General features: G+C 35.9%; 1 protein-coding gene across 4 annotated transcripts in view; it reads right to left on the reverse strand.

Moving 5' to 3' along the window:
- Positions 1 to 426: 426 nt before the first annotated feature.
- The window catches only part of Cpes (Ceramide phosphoethanolamine synthase), a 126,587-nt gene continuing 107,312 nt past the window's right edge, over positions 427 to 19,701 (reverse strand). For all 4 annotated transcript variants that reach the window (XM_090371913.1, XM_090371909.1, XM_090371911.1 and 1 more), the window contains exons 5-6: positions 9,145 to 9,225; positions 427 to 730 (exon numbers count right to left, since the gene is read on the reverse strand). In XM_090371913.1, the coding sequence (XP_090228039.1) occupies positions 701 to 730; positions 9,145 to 9,225 (111 nt within the window). In that variant the 3' untranslated portion in view covers positions 427 to 700. The remainder of the gene's footprint in view (positions 731 to 9,144; positions 9,226 to 19,701) is intronic.

Consider the following 19,701-nt stretch of genomic DNA (forward strand, 5'->3'; position numbering starts at 1 on the left):
AAATAGAATGCATAAATTGCATTCTATTTAAAAGCATTTTAGTGGTTCTTAGCAAATGTTGTGCTACATAATTTGCTTTAATATTTAGTATTAATAGATTTTAAGAAGAGAGGCAGTTAGTTCAGCAACCTTGCTTTTTAATTTTTTAGCAGTAAAATGTCAGTTATTTTCATAATGTAAAATTGTTGCAGCTGTTTCCAATAGGTTGTAATGTGAAAATAAAATTTTTTTTTTTTTGATTTTGAATATGAGTAAAACTTGTTTTCTATTCTGTTGATCCAAATCTACAAGAGGAAATCTACTGACATGCTTGGAAGTATGTACAAATATACTATATCATAGTTTGAATAATCAAAATTACACATTATTTACATTGCCTACAATAAGAAATAAAATCCTTTTTTGTAGGTACAGTACTATGGGGTTTCTGTACAAAATCGAGTATATCTTGATAAATCGAGACAAATTTTGTTCTGTCTGCCATCCTTCGAGGGGGTGAAATAACTGTCCATTCTGAATTGTCAGATGATTTCCAACTATATAAAAATGAAGAAAAAGCAGAGACTTGCAGTAAAGATGACTCAACAAAAATCACTTCTATTTTTCCTTCATAGTTCACAGAATACCATTCACAATTATTCTATAAACACTGATATATTAATGTTAGGCAAGTTGCTCTCTTAGCAGATTTGGAAGGAATTTATGCCAGTACTGCAAAGTACTGTTGAATCTAAAAAGGAAAAAAAAAGTTAATCAGTATAATTAAGTGCTTTGTGAATGAAATTTAATTACCAGTAAAAACAGATTAACCATAATTGAATCTGTCATTTAAAACACATTTAGTCACTTTTTTTTTTTTTTTTTTTTTTACAAAAATCAGGCTATCAGAGTTTTGAATTCTCCAAAAGTTCTTACAGAACAATGCAAACTATCCCATCAAATGTAGCATATGAAACAGGCCTCTTTAATCCTGACGTCACTGCAAAAGCAACATAAACCATTGATTTAGATTTACCAGCATCCTACTAGATCAGTGTTTCCTAAAGTATGGTCTGTAGCTCGATACTTTTCCTCAGAAAAAAATAATGGTCCATCGAAATTACATTACAAATAATTGAATGATTTTATTATGATATAACATTCACGAATGCAGAAATTTACAACATACACTGAATGGCTACTTTATTAAGTATATCTACAGTTTTCATGAAATGAAATACTGCTTTGGTAACTGCATCATGAGTTCATATCATGCAATATAAAGTGGGTGAGTAAATTTACAGGGATACTGTGTTTGCCCCATTCAGTATGAGAATGGACAAGTACGAGATTTAAGTGACTTTGAATGTGATGTGGTAGTTGGGTCTGTCAGTATGAGTATTTCCGAAACCACAATTCTGCTGCAGTTTCTGAAATACAGGGATCAAGGGAGACCTATGGTCTCATATGTATTTATTAGGCTAATAATCAATAAACATCCAGTCAGTGGATATCTGGCCAAAAATAGCTTATTGTTGCAGGACCACTGGAGGTTGGCAAGACTTGTGCATGTCATCCAAAAAACCAGTCAGTCAAATAACAACCCATTGCATTAGTGGTAATCAAAGAGGAATTTCCGAATGCATGCCTGTTTGTACCTTTTCATAGATGGAGTATTGTAGCATTGCAATCAGCTTAGGAATGCAACCCTGGGCAGTAGATCATTATATAAACATTACCTGATGTGACAAATTCTGGCCTCTTGTTTGAAAATGAAACATGTACATCAATGGTTTCATTCCAAATGATGGCACGAGTGTCACAAAGCCAGAGAGAATTACCAACTGGAGGAAAGCACACAGTAGTTAAGTGAGCTTGCTATCAACAACTATAATGCCATGATTGGCATTATTGACATGTGCATGCAATAAGGTTTAACTAAATCATGAATTTTTCCTACTTGTGCAATAATTAATAGATTATTCCACAAGTAGGAAAAATTAACTTTTTTTTTAGAATCAGGAACTATTTCTTTGATGGTATCAATTTTTTTAATTTTTTTTTTTTTTGTTTGTTTGTTTGTTGGTGTAATTAAATGCCTTAGTTTTCTGAGAAGTTTAGCTTTTGTCTGTTGTAGTCAAATGTGTTATTTTTCAAATACATGGATATTTTATTATTTTAGTTACAGACCTGCCAAAATTAACAGTATATACTGTACTTAAAAGCCAATTTCCATGTTCAGCTTAACTACATCAAGCAGTTTCTGATATATTTTTACAACATTAGATAATAACCGTGTCTGGATTATGTCGTATGCTTTGAATGGTATTGTTCACACATGTTTTTTAATAATTTCAATGCTTGATTTTTTTTTTTTTTTTTTTTTTACAAAAATCAGGCTATCAGAGTTTTGAATTCTCCAAAAGTTCTTACAGAACAATGCAAACTATCCCATCAAATGTAGCATATGAAACAGGCCTCTTTAATCCTGACGTCACTGCAAAAGCAACATAAACCATTGATTTAGATTTACCAGCATCCTACTAGATCAGTGTTTCCTAAAGTATGGTCTGTAGCTCGATACTTTTCCTCAGAAAAAAATAATGGTCCATCGAAATTACATTACAAATAATTGAATGATTTTATTATGATATAACATTCACGAATGCAGAAATTTACAACATACACTGAATGGCTACTTTATTAAGTATATCTACAGTTTTCATGAAATGAAATACTGCTTTGGTAACTGCATCATGAGTTCATATCATGCAATATAAAGTGGGTGAGTAAATTTACAGGGATACTGTGTTTGCCCCATTCAGTATGAGAATGGACAAGTACGAGATTTAAGTGACTTTGAATGTGATGTGGTAGTTGGGTCTGTCAGTATGAGTATTTCCGAAACCACAATTCTGCTGCAGTTTCTGAAATACAGGGATCAAGGGAGACCTATGGTCTCATATGTATTTATTAGGCTAATAATCAATAAACATCCAGTCAGTGGATATCTGGCCAAAAATAGCTTATTGTTGCAGGACCACTGGAGGTTGGCAAGACTTGTGCATGTCATCCAAAAAACCAGTCAGTCAAATAACAACCCATTGCATTAGTGGTAATCAAAGAGGAATTTCCGAATGCATGCCTGTTTGTACCTTTTCATAGATGGAGTATTGTAGCATTGCAATCAGCTTAGGAATGCAACCCTGGGCAGTAGATCATTATATAAACATTACCTGATGTGACAAATTCTGGCCTCTTGTTTGAAAATGAAACATGTACATCAATGGTTTCATTCCAAATGATGGCACGAGTGTCACAAAGCCAGAGAGAATTACCAACTGGAGGAAAGCACACAGTAGTTAAGTGAGCTTGCTATCAACAACTATAATGCCATGATTGGCATTATTGACATGTGCATGCAATAAGGTTTAACTAAATCATGAATTTTTCCTACTTGTGCAATAATTAATAGATTATTCCACAAGTAGGAAAAATTAACTTTTTTTTTAGAATCAGGAACTATTTCTTTGATGGTATCAATTTTTTTAATTTTTTTTTTTTTTTGTTTGTTTGTTTGTTGGTGTAATTAAATGCCTTAGTTTTCTGAGAAGTTTAGCTTTTGTCTGTTGTAGTCAAATGTGTTATTTTTCAAATACATGGATATTTTATTATTTTAGTTACAGACCTGCCAAAATTAACAGTATATACTGTACTTAAAAGCCAATTTCCATGTTCAGCTTAACTACAAGCAGTTTCTGATATATTTTTACAACATTAGATAATAACCGTGTCTGGATTATGTCGTATGCTTTGAATGGTATTGTTCACACATGTTTTTTAATAATTTCAATGCTTGATTTTTTTTTTTTTTTTTTTTTTGTAAGTAACATTAACAATTTAGGTGGAGTTTGCCACACCATTGTTGTTACTGTATTTGTTATTAACCCTTTGTCGCTTGTGCCCCAAAATGGAATAGATATGTTCATGTGGCCTCTATGAGATTCTTTTAATTATAAAAAAACTAATTTTTAGCTATTTTTTACTGAAATGAAAATGGTTCTCTATCAATTATGATTTGCGAAACTGTTACAAAATATCAAAAAAAAAAAGAAATGAGAAATAAATTTAAAAAAAATCATAATAGAGAATGTTTTTGACATATTTTTTTGAATTTTAGGTCACTTGTCCCCCAAATTGAAACAAGTTTGCAGAAGCTGGGCTGGCAGATGCACTGTAAACATCTGTGTTTAGTTTCTGAAAAATCAACAAAAGCAAAGCTCTGTGGCAAGACTAGTCAGCATTTGGCATCTCACAGACCAGATATGAGTATGGGAGTCAAGTACAAGAAAGACATACTTTTGCTCTCCTGGTCTTTTTGCTCTAAAATCCCAAACAAAAAAAAAAACCCACTATCTCCTCTAATTCAGTCACAGTATATTGAAATGAAAGCAAAATATTTTACAGTCATTTAGAGAATACTGATGGGAAAAGATATATGGGCAGATTTGATTTAATTTCTAAATTAAAAAAAAAAAATTAAAAAAAAGGCATATCAGATGCTACATTGGTAGTGGATGTTTAAAAGAAGGTTGACTTTAAATATGTAACTTAATTTTTTTAAAATAATTTTTTTGTGAAAGAGTGTTACATTACTTTTAATTTGTTGAGCAATATGACTGCACTATGTTAGTCTACTTGCAAAAGTTGGCATGGTGCACAATAATAAGCTTTAAGCTGGTCGTGAAACGTGGATATTTTGCATTAGTTGTGTAAATAAAGAGAATGAAAAATAAAAAATAATAAAAACAACTAAGTTAAACAAAGGACTATAAAATGTAGTTTATTGCATTTCTTAATGGCAAATGTAAATTACTCACTACAGCATGTGGCATGCATCAGTTAGTTTTCATTAATTTGAAAGAAGACTGAGAAAATGTTCAGATAGTGCAGGAATGTAGTTCCGGAACATTTTGGCCACAGCTGCATCTCTAAAAGACTTCCATTTTTCAGTTTCTCAAGGTTGATAGGTATAATTAAGTGATAAATAATAAAATGTCTGTGACTGATTCAGAATCTGATAATGAACTATTAAAAAAAAGTGTGATCCTTCTAGTTATAAAAGAAATTCGGTTAAAGAAAAGGCACATACAAACTGGAGAGGAAATCATGTATCTACTGGAATATGTGAAAATTCCAAGTGAGCAAATTGACTCATTTTTGATCATGGCATTTTTAATAAAATTTTAATATTTGAAGCAATACAAAGGTGTAACTGACTGAGTAATAACAGTAGTGTTTTTTTATAAGATGCAAGAGATTCTTTACCAACTTTGTTAGGAATTGTGATAAATTAGTTTATTGTAAAACAATCAAGTTTTACGATAAATTACTTTATTGTAAGTAAAGATGATGTGGATTACTTATCTATGGCAAAACATTTTAAAAAAATTTAAAGAAAAAGACAAAAAACTAAGAGGTTTGATGTGTATGAAAAATGCCAAGCAGGCTGGGTAGATTATTCATGCTACCTCCTTAAATTATAATCCATAAATTTTTAGCTTTTCTTTTTTCAAACAGTGAAGTTTATGCATCCTATTGGTGTGGTCGGTATTACACAAAAATGATGTTCATGAAATTAACTGTTCTTTACTTCTTTCATAATGTTTAGTTTAAGTGTGGAATCATGAAATTTTGGATAACTAGTATTTGGACATCTGGAATTTTACTATATACCTATGAATACATCCTATGCAAAACAGTATACAAGATTGGTTTATTACTTAATTCAATCTGCTCACCAAAAGACATTGCTTAATGATTATCAGTGGATGATACCTGTGTGTGTGTTGTGTGTGTTTCGTGTTTATGATGAACACGATTGTTGGAAGATTGTGCTGAAGAGCAAAGAAGACGACTTCTTACATGCAAAATGCTAAAAAAAAACACACACTGCAACTATTTGGTCTGGACACAATTCTCTTAAGCTTTTATGGCATAAAGGTGAAAATTATAAAAAAGATGCAGGAAGCCAAATCACAGGAATTATTCCATTCCTACCTAATTTGCATAACCTGTTTGGTACATACTGTAAATTGTGTTTCAGAGGAGATGAGATATGTTAATATTCTGATTTTGCCTGTTAAAGAAGATTCCCGAAGTTCTGTCTGCGTGGAACAATATAACAAGTTAATATGCTGTGTTACATTATAGGAATAATTCATTATTTAAAAAAACCCACTAACAAAAAGCAATGACTTATGTCAAACCAAGACATCTTGTTTCTGCGCATTTGTCACATTGCACATTCATTCCTCTAACCAGCACATGGCACTGAACATAATATTTAGCTACGACATATGTATAGCCTGTGTGATATGTATGAAAAAATAAATAAATAAAATAAATAAATAAATAATAATTGCTGGACTTCAGTTGGTCTGATTTTAATGAAATTTGGGAAGGCTTGACAAATCATTCTGAAAGAACCAAATATAAAATTGTGAAAATCCACCAATTGGAGTTGAGTTATTCACATGCAGACAGATGGCTGATATAACTGCCAGATTTTTGTTGATCTATTGGGCTCATTTTAATAAAATTTTGCAATGTCTGAACAAATCTGATTTCAATGAAATTTTGGATGGCTTCACAAATGTTTTTAAAAGTCTGAAATTAAAAGTCTAATATCATGAAAATCTATCCACTGAAAGCAGAGTTATTACATGCAGGTGTACAGACAGATGAGACAAAGACAGTAGGTGCATTATGCATATATGCTAATGCACCTAAAAAAATTTAACCTATTATTCTTTGTCTGATGTGGCTCTACCCCCATTCACCATTGCTCTCTCTAGATGGGGGTATTTTGCAATGGCAGGCTGAATAGTATAAATGAAGCTTAAATGCTTCATTTCATCATCAAAAAACTTGTATGATGTTAAGGAGATAGTTTTTCACTTTGATACGAGTGATGCTCATATAATGAAATATCAGATGCCAATGGTGTCAAAAAACTTAGTGATATTTACATTTATTTTTTCTGTTAAATTCATGATATTAGCTTTCTTGTGACAATGCTTCTTTACATAATAACACACTTCTTCCATTCACAATAATTCACAATCATCAACCAGTGAATGAGGAACTAAGTATAAAAAAAAAAAAAAAAAAAAAAAAAAAAGTCAAAGGCTATCTTCAACAACCCCCGGCTCCCCGAAATTGACAAGTGCAAAGTGCATTTCTTTCTTATGTGTATCTGTTATTGACATTATGCTACAAATACTGTCCAATCATGTATGTTTATGTCAAAAGATCCTTTTCTGTGCACAAATTAAGTCTGTCTTACAAAAAAAAATAATCTTCACTTCTAGTAACTTAGTAGTTGCTAGAAGTGAAGTGAAGTGCAGCTATGGTGTAACTTGCACGTGTGTCACATTTATAATAGCTATATCTCAGTCTGATCTTAAAAATTTTAATTCTAAAATATATTTCTTTCATCATCCTCTACCATATTTCATAAAAAATTTTGATGGAAGAAAAAAAATTATAATTCAACATGCCGAAGACTAATAGTGAGCATTGTAAGGCATATTTGAGCATGTATATCTGTAAACACTTTGTAATAAATTTTTAAAACAGTTGTAAAATATTAAACAACTGTAACATTGAAACAATAAATGTTTCAAAAGATTCTTTGAAAAAATATACAGGAGATACTTGTTCATTGCCCTGGTTGTTTTGCTAATTCATTGCTACTTGTTTGTTACATGTACATCAAGGTCCATGATAGCTCACGTCAGATAATGGCTGTTAAATCAGTTTGCTTTGTGTATATATAAGTACTTCTCAGTTTCTTATAAATTTCATTAGAATCTTAACATTACTTTCAATTATTTAAATATTTTCAAGAATAATTTAATAAATTTAATAATATCTTCAGATGTTTTAATATGCTTCTTACTATTATTAATGAAATTAGATAAAACTTTTCAATGAAGTTTATATGTAAGTGTGGAAACTATGCCCTGTTTAATTATGATATCTAGGCAGCAGGTTTGAAGTAATAGACACTGTATGTGATTTCTCTATGCACCAATTTTGGTGAGATCTGCTTGGGAAAAAAAAAAAAACGCAGTGGTATTTAGAAGTGCTGAACAATATGTTGCTCCCATGGATGCCATCAGAGTAACAAGAAGCAATGTTATAGAGAGAATGGAAATTTTAATCCATCTGGATTGAGGATATGGATCAACAGTATATCCATTAGCATGAGGATAATTATGGACAAGGCACAGAGTTTGCATATGCATGTTAGGCAAGAATTTGGTGAAAGTTTGAATGAAGAAGCTTTTAATGCTAGTCATGGAAGATAGTCTTATTGCTTTAAATGCAGTTACGTGTTACAAAGAACTAGAGAAAGAAAAGAATATAAAACAACTGAAAATCAGTTTTTTTCTTTTTAAGAAAAAAAAAAAAAGCCACAGTATTTAACTGCTTGCAGGAATAAACTTGATGACGTTTATAGCTTACAATACTTGATTTTTATACTAAGGAGAAAAACAGTTGGTGATTCAACAACACACATGGGAGACAGGTCTCAATCCCCTCCATCTCACTTCATCCAAATCTTGCATGAAGTGAGATGGAGAGGATTGAGCTGCCAGTTGTTTTTTTATTTCGCAATATTTTTATACTTTTAATAAAGTGAAAAATATGGTCATCAAGGACACTGTGCTTTTAACACACATAAATAATATATTTTTTTTGTCTTTGAAAAGTCTTTCATGAGTATATATCATATACAAGTCAATATATAAGGAGGTTGATTGTCCCCATTGTTCATCGTTTTCACTGTTCATTGTGGCTCTAGGGATGTTACTATGGCAAACAACGAGAACTTCCCGTTCTACATTAATGAAGCAAATTTGTATTTTTAATCCTTGTTTAGCTAATTTTTAGAGCATAGATTTTGCATAAATTAGATTTTTCCCCCAATGCATATAAATACTAAAGATTTCAGAACATTATTTTTGGTGTTATTATAAATTCACTTTCTTTCCCACTTTATTAATGTTGTAGAAATATAAATTTAATTTCTCTCTCAATATAGTTACATACATTGTTAGCTTATTATTCAGCATATTAAGTTTGGAAGAGTCTTACCTCTTTTATATGCAACTCTGTAAAGGCTGCTAAAGTAATTAGCTCCACATACCCTGCCCATTGTATTAATGAAAGGAATTCCTGTAAAATAGTCATTTAAATATGTGAAAGGATCAATAACACACACACACACACACACACACACACACACACACAATAATTTACTAAAATTTTCAAAAATCCCTTGATGTGATTTTTTATTTACAGAAAAACATCCATACATGTAATAATATGCAGAATTTATTAATTTATTTTATTCTGCATGTGGGAATGAGAATAATTCAATGAGTAGAGTCAAGTGCAGGTTTAGAAAAGTCACTGCAGTAATTTAGTATTATTGCTAATAATCTTTTAATAAAAAAAATACTGTGAAGTCCAAGAGGGTTAAAAAAAAAAAGTTCTGTTTATATTCTAGGACAGCCATTTAGTGTCAGAAGAATTTACAAGAATGTTACTATATTTTGTGGTATCACATGGATCAGAACACATGGTGAGTAAATCTGTATTTGTAAATTGACTATTCTGCTATTGTTGTGCCCTGGTTCTTTAATTCTTGTTAAGCGAGACAAGATCTCAAGAGGGTGAAGCTTTTAACATTTCTTGGGATCCCAACTATCTTGAAACTACTTAGGTGGGATAATATCTTAAATAGGTTTTCATTGTAGTTGTAAAAAAATATAATAAACATCAGTTTTTTAAATGACACATACAGCAAAATATAAAATATTATTATTAATACAATAATTTCTAGAGAGAAACTCAGAAATACAAAAATTTAAGCAGCATTTTATGTGGGTTTGAGATGAGACAGCATAGGCTCCCATAATTTTCTGCATCTTATTCCAAATTTTATTTCTACTTTTTGTAGTAGATTCATTTGATTCTAATACTAGTGTTTCCCCCCCCCCCCCCTTTATAAAGTCAGAGCCTATCTTGGTGGCCACACTTTCCTTTCCTGTTGTTTTTATGTAGTCAGTACTAGATTTTATATATATATATATATATATATATATTTTTTTTTTTTTTTTTCCCCGTATATAAATAAGAAATATTAATAGATGGTTACAAACTAGATTTCTTATAACACTAGACTGGATTAAAGATGTCATTTTTTGCCTTCTTAAGACAAACTTGTTTTGAATGCAGTTCCTCATTTTAGGATCCAGCAGTAGATAGCCATCATTGACATCCCATTGGTACCTTTTTTCTATATCCTGATGGAATCATTTCCTCCTTGCCCTTTCCATTTAAACTACCTAAATTTCCTGGGAAACTAGTTGAGATGAGAGTGCAAAAAGCAAGTGTACGTAATGCTCCTATTTCAAGCTTAGTTTTCTGAACTTCTCCAGTATATTATTCATGATCATCTTATAATCTGGGTGTTTATTATTTACCAAAAAATTGTGTACTATATTTTTAAGCCAGTCCCAGCATCTCTTTCAGTTCAGTTTGTGGATTCTTCAAATACAGGGTCTAGCTGTCTAGCTAAACTATTTGTTGAGGTCCAACAAAAATTTGTTTTGATTTTTTTGTATGTAAGTGATGAAAATTTAGTACAAACATAACTTGAAACAATTTTTCTTTATTCAGGGTTTGGACAAACTGGTTCGTTAAACCTTTTGTATGCAAGGAGGTAACAGTACAGTACTCTGTTTCATTATACTAGTGGCTTGTCTTTAATATTCTTTGAACATGGTGTCAGAGACAATCTTGGCAGCCACACTTTCCTTTCTCAACGTTTGCTTTTATCTGACATGCACAGAAAGCAAGGCATTTTTGTGTAACCAAGTCATTGGCCAAGTAGCAAACCAGTAACTTTAAAATCTTCACATGCTGGCTAATATGAACATTGTGCAAATTTTTTTCCAAAAGAAACTTAGTTTATGTAATTTTATTTTAATTGTACTGAATGATTTACAGGAATGGATGCATATTTGTTTCCATTAAGAAGGATAATTCCTTTGAGGCTTTGCTTTAATCAATGAATAAATTGCCCCCAACTCTGTTGGTAGAAAATTCCAAAAAAGTTCATAACTGCAGGAATTTTGTCGAAATATATCATTAGGCTTACTTCAGAAAATGGGGAGCCAATTCTTTTTCACAATGTCTATATCATGAAAAGACAGTTTGTGGGTCAAGCAGATTGTTGGATTTTATTCTTGACCCTAAACACTCTGCAGACTCTTTGGGTAGATTTAGATCTTACAAGATCATAAAGTTCAAGTACAGGACATGATATTGCCAAGTGCCAAAGGGGAATGTCTTTTGTGTGTGCCATGTAAGGAAATCAGGCGCCAACTCAGCATTGTTATGGGCCTATATGAGAGCTTGAAGGACAGGGTGGATGTCCTCGAAGGATCTAAATTGAGGGGCCCATCAAGCTCTCAGCTGCCCACCAATGCCAGAGCTTACACTTGATCATCACACAACACAGCAGCAACCCCCCCAAGGCAGAATGCACTGGTCCCTCAGGAACTAGTAGTTGTCGGTGACTCTAATGTCAGGGAAACAGGGGACATATCTTGTAAAAAGGATAGGTGGAACAGGACCAGGGTGTGTCTCCCAGGAGCAAAGGTTGATGGCGTTGTAGAGCAGATATCATCTTTTAAGGGCACAAAAGGTGATATTGTTGTACATGTTAGCACTAATGATATTAAGAGTAGGAGACTGATGGAATTACTTAACAAGTACAGGTCACTGTTGAAAAAAAAGCCGTGAATTAGGGTTGAATTTGAAAGTGTCTGCAATTCTGCCCAGACACGATAGGAGGGAGTATATGAAGAGAGCCTTGTCGATCAATTCGGCCCTGGAGAGATTGTGCAAGGATCAAGGGTAGAATTTTTCTCAGCCTGGTCTGTGCTTGTTAACAGGAGAGACTGCTTCTACAGGGATGGAATACACTTAAATAGAAAGGGTGCGAGAATATTTCCTGATGCTATCAAGGCAGCGTTAGAAGGGTCAGAAAACTGCTAGCTTGGGGGATACACATACTAATAGACGATACAAAGGTTGGCAGGGTTGTTAGGGACACTACTGATGCTATGCTGCTGCAGCAGGATCTGGAAAGGTTGAGTAGATGGGCTGAGAGATAGCAAATGAAGTTTAACATTGACAAATGTAAAGTACTACATATGGGAAACAGTAACCCCAGAGCAACGTATCAACTCTGTGGTACTACACCGACAGTGGTAGAAAATGAAAAGGACCTGGGGGTAATTGTGCAGGCAGATATGAAGTTCTCTGAGCAGTGCAGACAGGCTGCAAGAGTAGCTCATGGTGCCTTGTCAATGATATATAGGATGATTATTCTCTTGTATAAGGCAATGGTCAGGCCACACCTTGAGTACTGTATACAGGTCTGGAGGCCTCATTTCAAGAAGGATGTAGAGCTGCTGGAACAAGTACAGAGAAGGGCAACAAGATTAGTGAATGGAACAAAGGGTTTCTCTTACGAAGAAAGGCTTAAGTTTTGCGAATTACAGTGTCTGGGGACTAGGCACCAGCGAGGTGATCTGATAGAGGTGTACAAAGCCTTGAATGGTTTGAGCATGCTCAATGCTGATGGGATTCTTCCTCTTGCTCAGAATAATCACCTGAGAGGACATAAATTCAAATTGAGGAAAGACAGATGTAGGATAGATGTGTGGAAATTTGCCTTTAGCCAGCTGTTGGTTGGTAGGTGGAACAGACTTCCATCCCTTGTCGTGGAAGTTGATAGCCTAAATAAGTTTAAGGCTCGGCTGGACAGGTATTTCGAACGAACAGAGGGGTGAAGTGGAAGTAGTTATTTTTTATTTATTTATTTTACTTTAATTTTTTTGGCTGATGCTGCATAAGCTTGCTTTCTTGCATCAAATGCCTCTACTAATGCTAATGCTAAATTACAGTGTCTGCAGACTAGGCACCAGCGAAGTGATCTGATAGAGGTGTATAAAGCCTTGAATGGTTTGAGCATGTTCAATGCCAATGGGATTCTTCCTCTTGCTCAGAATAATCACCTGAGAGGGCATAAATTCAAATTGAGGAAAGACAGATGTAGGATAGATGTGCGGAAATTTGCCTTTAGCCAGCGGGTAGTTGGAACAGACTTCCATCCCTTGTTGTGGAAGTTGATAGCCTAAATAAATTTAAGGCTCAGCTGGACAGGTATTTTGAACAAATGGAGGGGTGAAATGTTTTTTTTTTTTTTTTTTTTTGGCTGAATCTGCATAAGATGGCTTTCTTGCATCATATGCCTCTGCTAATGCTAAACAAGAGGCAAGGTATTTCAGAGACTGCTGGGAGTTATTGTGGTACAAGAAAACACAGCCGACCAGGCTAGCCAAGTGGATAAAGTGCCTGCTGTGTGGTGGTTTGTTAGTTGGTTTTTAGGAGCATTAGCAACCCCAGGGGTCATATCTGGTGAGTATGGGCTTGGCACACCCAGGGTCATGAGCTGGATATCATCATTCTTCTCTTCCTTGGCAATTCCTTTCTACTTCTGACTCTTTTGGCTGGTGCAGCATAAGCCTCGGGCGTCCTTGCACCATGTGGCTAATAATAAGGCTGTATTTCCCCGTGGATATGCAGTAGTTATTCCTGACCTTTCCGCATCCTCCGTATTTGGTGGTCACGGGCTCGAACCCCAGTCTAATCAAGAAGCGTGTGCTACACACTGCTGCTCCTGCCCACCTGGCTATGGATGTGCCTAAAGTGCTCGCCTGGCAACCCAAAGGTCGGAGGGTTTGAATCCTGCCACGGGCTTGGATCAGAGTAAAATGCTAAAACTTTGGGAGGTGCATTATGGCCACAGAAGCTGATGCACCAACAAGAAAACACATGGGTTGTGTTAGGGTAGCTAAAAATAGGAACAGGTGGATGTATACTTGTGTGTACACCAATGCTAGGAGTTTGGTAAATAAATTTGATTAATTTGAGGTATTGCTCAAAGCATCAAAGGCGGATATTGTTGGGATATCAGAGACATGGTGTCACACAGATATAAGGAATGCAGAACTGGAATTTGGGGAGTACAACATCTACAGAAAGAATAGACAGGATAGGAAGGGAGGAGGGGTTATGCTATTAGTTAAGAAACACAAAATCCAGGGAAATGAAACCAGTCGACATCGCTGGACAGTGCAGTGTCGAGTCAGTTTGGTGTGACATAAGCATTGGGAGATCAAAATTGAGAGTAGGAGTGTGCTATAGGCCTAATGACTCTGATGAGCATAATAAGAAACTGTACAGGGAAATAGAGTGGGCCAGTACATCAGAGAGTCTTATGATGGGGGATTTTAATTTCCCAGATATTGACTGGAATTTGTGGGTTAGTCACTCACACACTAGCAAGGCTTTTGTGGATTTATTGGATGATTGTTTTCTACATCAGCATGTTTGGGAGGCAACTAGATGGAGTAATACTCTTGATTTCATTATCAGTAGTGATTCTTCATGCATTAAGAATCTGCAGATAAAGGAACCACTAGGTGGCAGTGATCACAATGTGCTGAAGTGGGATTTACTCGAAGAGGTAACTACCATCAGGGGTAAAGGGAAGGGTTATTGCTTCCGTAAAGGCGACTACGATGGTCTGAGACAGTATTTAAATTCTATACAGTGGGACCAACTGAAGATGTTACCAACAGCAAATTCAAAATGGGAAATATTAAGAACTTATCTTGGAAGCTACTAGGCTTTACATACCAAATAAGAAATATTGTTCAAGGTTTAGGCCTAAATGGATGTCAGATGAACTAATGAAACATATGACAGAGAAGAAAACTGCATGGGATACATATAAATTAACACGTGACAAAGAAGCCTATGATAGATACAAGTTGATCTGTAACCAAGTTACAAAGCAGGTTAGGCAGGCAAAGGCAGATTACGAGAAATCTTTGGCAAGGGATGCAAAGAAAAACAGCAAAGAGTTCTCAGGTAGCTAACAAACTAAATTAATATTTTGCATCGACATTCACACATGAGTTATTCAGCGAGGGGAATGCCAGAGGTGTATTCAACTCTGGCAGTAAGCTAGAGAATCTTGTAATAACTGAGAGTAAAGTGGAGGAGAAATTGTTGAAGATAAACACAAGAAAGGCACCTGGGATGGATGGGATCTATCCAGTTATATTAAAGGAGGCAGCAAAGGAAGTAAGCAAACCCTTACCATAATTATGAGAGCTTCCTTGTACTCAGGGGAGGTACCCACAGACTGAAGATGTGCAAATATGACCCCAATTCACAAAGGAGGATCAAAGGCCAACACAAGTAATTATAGACCTGTGAGTTTAACTTCTGTTCCAGGAATATTAATGGAGGCACTGTTTAAAGAAGCACTGCAGGATCATCTAGACAAGACTTCAGTTATACCTCGGACACAGCATGTTTTTGTTAAGGGGAAGTCTTGCCTGACCAATTTGATTGGATACTATGATGCAGTCACAAAAGAACTGGATGCAGGGTATAACTTTGATATTATATACTTGGATCTTAGAAAGGCTTTTGATACTGTTGTACATGGAAGACTGCTGCACAAATTGGAGCATTGTGGCATTGGAGGCAAATTGCTGCTATGGATAAAGGGGTGGTCGAGGGGGGGGGAGAAGACAGTGGTAATCAGTGGACACTGCTCATTGAGGACTAATGTTATTAGTGGAGTCCCTCAGGGTTCAGTATTGGGTCCATTATTGTTTTCTGTATTTATAAATGATATTGATGATGGAAAATCAAGCTTAATGTCCAAGTTTGCAGACGATGCAAAGGTTGGCAATGTTGTGAAGGACACTACTGACACTATGCTGCTGCAACAGGATCTGGGAAGGTTGAGCAGATGGGCTGAGAGGTGGCAAATGAAGTTTAACATTGACAAATGTAAAATACTACATATGGGAAACAGCAATCCCAGAGCAACGTATCAACTCTGTGGTACTACACTGACATGGTAGAGAATGAAAAGTACCTGAGGGTAATTGTGCAGGCAGATATGAAGTTCTCTGAGCAGTGCAGACAGGCTGCAAGAGTAGCTCATGGTGTCTTGTCAATGATATACAGGAATTTTTCTAGCAGGGATAAGGAGGTGATTATTCCCTTGTATAAGGCAATGGTCAGGCCACACCTTGAGTACTGTATACAAGTCTGGAGGCTCCATTTCAAGAAGGATGTAGAGCTGCTGGAACGAGTACAGAGAAGGGCAACAAGATTAGTGAATGGAACAAAGGGGTACTCTTATGAAGAAAGGCTTAAGTTTTGCAAATTACAGTCTGGAGACTAGGCACCAGCGAGGTGATCTGATAGAGGTGTATAAAGCCTTGAATGGTTTGAGCAGACTCTATGCTGATGGGATTCTTCCTGTTGCTCAGAATAATCACCCGAGAGGGCATAAATTCAAATTGAGGAAAGACAGATGTAGGATAGACGTGTGGAAATTTGCCTTTAGCCAGCAGGTAGTTAGCTGGTGGAACAGACTTCCATCCCTTGTCCTGGAAGTTGATAGCCTAAATAAATTTAAGGCTGAACTGGACAGGTATTTCGAACGAACGAAGGGGTGAAGTGGAAGTGGGTTTTTCTTTTCTTTTTTTTTTTTTGGCTGATGGTGCATAAGCTTGCTTTCTTGCATCATATGCCTCTACTAATGCTAATGTGTATAGGAAGGATAGACAGGATACAAGAGAGGAGGGGTTATGCTATTAGTTAAGAAACACAAAATCCAAGGAAGTGCAGCCAGTCGACATCACTGGACAGTGCAGTGTCGAGTCAGTTTGGTGTGACATAAGCACTGGGAGATCAAAATTGAGAGTAGGAGTGTGTTATGGCCTAATGACTGATGAGTATAATAAAAAAACTGTACAGAGAAATAGTGCGCCAGTAAATCAGGAAGTCTTATAATGAGGGATTTTAATTTCCTGGATATTGACTGGCATTTGTGGGTTGGTCACTTGCACACTTAGCAAGGCTTTTGTGGATTTATTGGATGATTGTTTTCTACATCAGCATGTTCGGGAGGCAACTAGAGGGAGTAATATTCTTGATCTGATTATCAGTAGTGATTCTTCATGCATTAAGAATCTGCAGATAAAGGAATCACTAGGTGGCAGTGATCACAATATGCTCATGTGGGATTTAATCAAAGGTAACTATCATCAGGGATGAAATGGAAGGGTTTTTGCTATTGTAAAGGCGACTATGGAGGTATGAGACAGTATTTAAATTCTATGCATTGGGACCAACTGAATTATTAAATTTGCTGTTGATGTGTTGGTGAATTCGCTGAATTTTGAATAAATCTTGGTAGCTACTAGGCTTTACATACCAGCTAAGAAATATTGTTCAATGTTTAGGCCTAAATGGATGTCAGATGAACTAATGAGACATGTGGCAGAGAAGAAAAATGCATGGGATACATATAAATTAATGGGTGACATGGAAGCCTATGATAGATATAAGCTGGTCTCTAACCAAGTCACAAAGGATATTAGGCAGACAAAGGCAGATTATGAGACATCTTTGGCAAAGGGTGCAAAGAAAAACAGGAAAGAGATCCTTACCTATGTAAACTCTAGAAGAAAAAGGATGAATCAGATTGGTCCACTGGATATTGATGGTTCAACTGTTGATGATCCTGCTCAGGTGGCTAACAAACTAAATGGGTATTTTGCATCTACATTCACACATGAGGAGTTATTCAGGGAAGAGAATGCCAGAGGTGAATTAAACGCTGGCAGTGAGCTAGATGATTTTGTAATAACAGAGGAAAGTAGAGGAGAAATTGTTGAAAATAAACATAAAAAAGGCACTCGGGGTGGATGCAATCTATCCAGTTATATTAAAGGAGCCAGCAAAGGAAGTAAACAAACCCTTAGCCATAACAATGAGAGCTTCCTTGGACTCAGGGGAGATACCCATGGACTGGAGATGTGCAAATGTTCATCCAATTCACAAAGGAGGATCAAAGGGCAACAAGTAATTATAGACCTGTTAGTTTAACTTCTTTTCCAGGGAAATTAATGGAGGCACTGGTAAAAGAAGCAGTGTAGGATCATCTAGACAAGACTTCAGTTATAGCTCGGGCCGCCTCTGTAGCCAGGTGGGCAGGAGCAACAGTGCGTAGCACACGCTTCTTGATTAGACTGGGGTTTGCGCCTGTGGACCCCAGTCTAATCGGAGCAAAATACGGAGGATGCGGAAAGGTCAGGGAATGACCACCACATATCCTTGGAGCAATATGGCCTTAGTTGCTAATGCTCCTAAAAATCAAAAAACAAACAAAAACAAACAGTTATAGCTCGGACACAGCATGGCTTTGTTAAGGGGAAGTCTTGCCTGACCAATTTGATTGGATACTATGATGCAGTCACAAAAGAACTGGATGCAGGGAATAACTTTGATATTATATATTTGGATCTTAGAAAAGCTTTTGATCCTGTTGTACATGGAAGACTGCTGCACAAATTGGAGCAGTGTGGCATTGGAGGCAAATTGCTGCTATGGATAAAGGGATGGTTGAGTGGGAGAAGACAGAATGGTAATCAATGGACACTGCTCTTTGTGGACTAATGTTATTAGTGGAGTTCCTCAGAGTTCAGTGTTGGGTCCATTGTTGTTTTCTGTATTTATAAATGATATTGATGATGGTATATCAGGCTTAATGTCCAAGTTTCCAGATTATATGAAGGTTGGCAGGGTTGTTAAGGATACTAATGACAGTACGCTGCTGCAACAGGATCTAGAAAAGTTGAGCATATGGGCTGTGAGGTGGCAAATGAAGTTTAACATTGACAAATGTAAAGTACTACATATGGGAAGCTTGTTTGTTATTTGATTTTTAGGAGCATTAGCAACTAAGGCCATATTGCTCCGGGGATATGTGGTGGTTATTCCCTGGCCTTTCTGCATCCTCCATATTCGGTGGTCACAGGCTCTAACCCTGGTTGAATCAAGATGTGTGTGCTACGCACTGATGCTCTTGCCCACCTGGCTATGGGGGCACCACATATGGGAAGCAGTAACCCCAGATTAAAGTATCAACTCTATGGTACTACACTGACAATGGTAGAGAATGAAAAGGGCCTGGGGGTAATTGTGCAGGCAAATATGAAATTTTCTGAGAAATGCAGATGGTCTGCAAGAGTAGATCATTGTGTCTTGTCAGGCCACACCTAGAGTACTGTATACAGGTCTGGAGGCCTCATTTCAAGAAGGATGTAGAGCTGCTGGAACGAGTACAGAGAAGGGCAACAAGATTAGTGAATGGAACAAAGGGGTGCTCTTACGAAGAAAGGCTTAAGTTTTGCAAATTACAGTGTCTGGAGACTAGGCACCAGCGAGGTGATCTGATAGAGGTGTATAAAGCCTTGAATGGTTTGAGCATGCCTAATGCTGATGGGATTCTTCCTCTTGCTCAGAATAATCACCTGAGTGGGCATAAATTCAAATTGAGAAAAGACAGTTGTAGGATAGATGTGCGGAAGTTTGCCTTTAGCCAGCGGGTTGTTGATTGGTGGAACAGACTTACATCTTTCTTTTGTTGTGGAAGTTGATAGCCTAAATAAATTTAAGGCTCAGCTGGACAGACTT

The sequence above is a fragment of the Mastigoproctus giganteus genome, chromosome 4, assembly GCF_048544385.1.
Source record: "Mastigoproctus giganteus isolate SK-2022 chromosome 4, ASM4854438v1, whole genome shotgun sequence".
NCBI classification, from domain to species: domain Eukaryota; kingdom Metazoa; phylum Arthropoda; class Arachnida; order Uropygi; family Thelyphonidae; genus Mastigoproctus; species Mastigoproctus giganteus.